This window comes from Egretta garzetta, unplaced genomic scaffold (assembly GCF_000687185.1).
Source record: "Egretta garzetta isolate BGI_Z169 unplaced genomic scaffold, ASM68718v1 scaffold141, whole genome shotgun sequence".
Lineage (NCBI taxonomy): Eukaryota > Metazoa > Chordata > Aves > Pelecaniformes > Ardeidae > Egretta > Egretta garzetta.
In genome coordinates this window covers 346,057-349,693 of record NW_009258664.1, presented here as the reverse complement: position 1 = coordinate 349,693, position 3,637 = coordinate 346,057, and the positions used below count along the sequence as shown (strand labels likewise).

At 59.7% G+C, this 3,637-nt stretch overlaps 1 protein-coding gene across 4 annotated transcripts in view; it reads right to left on the bottom strand.

Annotated features, from left to right (window-relative positions):
* The window catches only part of ENSA (endosulfine alpha), a 6,920-nt gene that overhangs the window by 1,312 nt on the left and 1,971 nt on the right, over positions 1-3,637 (bottom strand). For 2 of the 4 annotated variants that reach the window (XM_009648450.2, XM_035903927.1), the window contains exon 2: positions 1,104-1,229. In XM_009648450.2, the coding sequence (XP_009646745.1) occupies positions 1,104-1,229 (126 nt within the window). Of the gene's footprint in view, positions 1-1,103; positions 1,230-1,422; positions 2,808-3,022; positions 3,619-3,637 lie in introns of those variants that run through there. The other 2 variants (XM_035903926.1, XM_035903925.1) reach the window with 2 other exon arrangements.

Genomic DNA, 3,637 nt, shown 5'->3' with positions numbered 1-3,637 from the left:
AGGGCTGGGGAAGGCACCCGGCCCCTGCCTGCCAGCAGCTCAGGAGGGATTTATGTTTTCTGCACCAGCCTCTGCAAGGAGGAAAGCCAGCAGTGACAACCCAAGCAGGCTACAGATGGCTCTCGGAGAAGGATTTCATTACATTTCCAAGGAGCACAGTCAGAAGGTTGGCTTTTTACACAGGTTCCAGCAATGAGGATGCAGACAGCTGACTCACTGATGTTCTCAGTGCCCTTTGCACCAGCCTGGAACCCAGGCAAAGTGCAGCCCAGCGAGAAAAACTCAGGCCTGCAGCATGCGTGCCCAGAGAAGGGCAGCGGAGCTGGGGAGGGGTCTGGAGCCCCAGGCTGCTGGGGAGCGGCTGGGGTTGCTGGGGGGGTTCAGCCTGGAGCAGAGGAGGCTGAGGGGAGCCCTCATCGCTGCCTACAACTGCCTGAGAGGAGGGGGGAGCCGGGGGGGTCGGGCTCTGCTCCCAGGGAAGGGGCGATGGGACGAGGGGCAGCGGCCTCAAGTTGTGCCAGGGCAGGGTGAGGTTGGGCATGGGGAACAATTCCTTCCCCTTGGGGCTGTCAGGGGCTGGAAGGGGCTGCCCAGGGAAGGGGTCGAGTCCCCATACCTGGGGGGATTCAAAAGCCGGGCAGACAAGGTGCTTAGGAACATGGCTTAGCGATGGATTTAGCAGTGTTGGGTTAATGGTTGAACTTGACAATCGTAAAGGGCTTTTCCAACTGAAACCATCCTATCATCTCAGTGGCCCACTGAGCCCCAAGGAGCACAGCAGCAGGCAGGGGGGATTTATGCACTTATTTGGCCTCCAGACACCAGGTTTTGGGCCAGAGTAGGATCCATTGCTGGGAGAGATACACAGAGTAGAAAGAGGCAGCAGCTTTTGGGTTCTGAGCAGGCACAAACCCTTCTTGCTTGACCAGAGCAGCTGGGTACCATGTCCAGTGCAAACACTGAAGGGGACCTGGCTCATGGGTTCAACAGACTGTTTGACCTGGGGAATTTTGGTGCAGTTCCTCTGGCCTGGTCGAAGCTTGGCTGCCTGTGCCATTGAGGGAGGAGAGGGCATGGACGAGCCATGGCTGAGAAATAAATACCCCTTTCTGCAGTCTCTTCATGAGGAAGTCAGAGCCTCCGGGCTTCTGGCCTAGGTTGGGGTATTTGGCCTTCAGTTTCGCCTCTTCTGCTCTCTCAGGGGTGACAGTTTCCTTCTCTTGTGTGTCCTGAAAAACAAAAAGGGGGGCAAAAAGCCCTTCAGCCCCAGAGAAAAACACACACCTGTGATGCCATAACACATTATTCAGCAGCACGTCCAAACCCCAGCGCCTGGCTTGCCGAGCAAGGTGTGGTCCCTGGAAAACCCAGATGCACTTGGAGAATATTATACACACCTTCCCAACCAGAAACAGCCTTTACCTCCAGTGCCTGTGGAAACAGGCTGAGCCCCTCTCCCTGCCTCCTTCCCAGATGGGAGCTCCTGCAGGCGCCTGTGCTGACATTTGGCTTTGCAAACTGCACGTAAAACATCACGGCAAATCACTGCTGGACAAGTGTCCTCCCCAACCAGCAACAGGTCAGACCAGCATCAACAAACATCAGCCCAGAGCTGCCCAGTGCAATGAGCTGTGGCAGCGTGCTGCGGTGCTGGGAGGGTTCAGTCCTGCCATGCCCCCTTGCAGGGCAGCTGAGGTGGAAGGAACCCTTCTGCTCCAAAACCAATTTATTAGGACTGACAACCGGCATAGGCAGCAAAGCAGCATTTCAGCACCTGTTTCACAGCCGTGGGAGTTTCAGGATGCTCTGGGAAGCCACCCAGCCTGCTTGAAGCCTGGGACCAATTGCGACAGGAGATGCAAGGCCCTGGTTGTCGCCTGGCTCCTCTGCAGGGGCTTTGAGCCACCCCCCCAAACCCAGCTATTCAAGAAGCATCACCTGAGCAATGATGCCCGAAGCAGGCTTCCCAGTGCAGGGCTTGGGATCTGCTCCCCAGCCACCAGCCTCTCTTGCCAGGGATGTGCATCCCCCTCCAGGGAAGGGCCGCAGGCCTGGGGACAAGAGCTTTGGTCTGGGGTGGGAAGGAGTCAGGGTCCCAGCAGGGCCTAGAGAGCCTCACCCACTGCAAGGCCAAGTTCTGGCTGGCCAGTGGCCCAGCTCCAACGAGAACACATCACCACTGGCCACCTCCGCCAGTGGCCCCTTGGGGCCAAGCCACCATGGGAACGTAGAGTCACTGTTTCAGGGGATGTTGGCAAGCGGTGTTTCCCATCGCTGTTCCCTCTCCAGCAGGGACGATGCTGGCAGACTTGGCAGTGGCAGCCAGGCTGGCTGCACCAATGGATGCCACGTGCATCTTCTCCCCAGTGCTGAGGCCATGAACCACTCCCAGCCCACCAGAGGCAGCACGCTCCACGCAATAAGCATGGCAGAACACTGCCACCACGAGCCTCTACTCCATCAGTGAAACAACAAGCCCTTGGCATCGGACAGGACCAGCAAGCTGGCAGGATGCAGCTGGCAATCACACAAGGTGGAGGCAGGTGGGATGGGAGTCCCAGGCTCCCCAGTGATGAGGCACTGAAGCGTTAAGGGGACACACTTCAGCACATTTGACTGCCAGGATGTCCCTTCCCAGGAGCCCGTGAGCCCCCAGGTTGGAAAGCACTGCTGGCACTGCAAGAGGTTTCCAGTGTGATCTTCCACTGGCACTGACCCAGGGGAGCAACTCTTCACAGCGTGGCTGCGGCCCCGGGGGCCAGCTCCCCGCAGAGGCTGCAAGGGCGCGTGTGCAAAGGCTGCCGGAGCTGGGAGCAGCAGCGTGATGTACAGGCTCAGCACATCCCACTCAGAGCCCCAACGCGCAGGCTCCTCCTCACCCCCCCATCCACAGGGGTCCCCAGGGGATTGAAGCGGGGAGCAAAGGCGGGGGAAGGTGCTGAGAGTCTCATCACGATCTTCAGCTCCTGCACGCTGCAGGGCTTCGCCTACGCAAGGCCTGAAGGAGCCTAGCTTTTCTTACCCGTCTCCATGACAGCTCCAGGATAAGAGCCATGGCCAGCACACGCCACTTGGCCCTGCCACAGCCAGGCACCCCATGAGCCCCAACATCAGATGGGTTGAGGAGGGTTTTGGCAGGGGCCAAACCTTCACCCCCTGCAGTCCTTCCATCATTTCAGCCAGTTCTTCATTTCCAAGTCTCCTTCCTCCCCACCCTGCTGCAAACGCCACTGGCTCCCATCACCCCATCCCTCCTGCACTGCCTGGGGTGCTCTGCTGCACCCCGCTTCTCACCCACCTCGAGGGCACCACCTCTTCTGCAGAGCCAACACTGCACCAACATCCTTAACGCCTGCCAGCGGACCCCAGGGCCGCCCACAGCAATGCCTCCCATCATGTCCCACCACCACGGGAGCACGCCCACCACCTTCTCTTGGTCCCCGAAAGGCAGCGCATCTGCCTCCCTCCTACGCCCACCCCCAGCGCTAAACTAACACCAGGGAAACGGCAAAAGCTTCTCCCGCTGCGACGTCTGAGGGGGGGTGGCTGAAGGTGGCCGGCAGCGGGGGCAGGCAGCAGCTCTGCCTGCGCCCTGGAGCGGCTCCGGCTCCCCGTCCTCAGGCTCGCACCCGGGGAC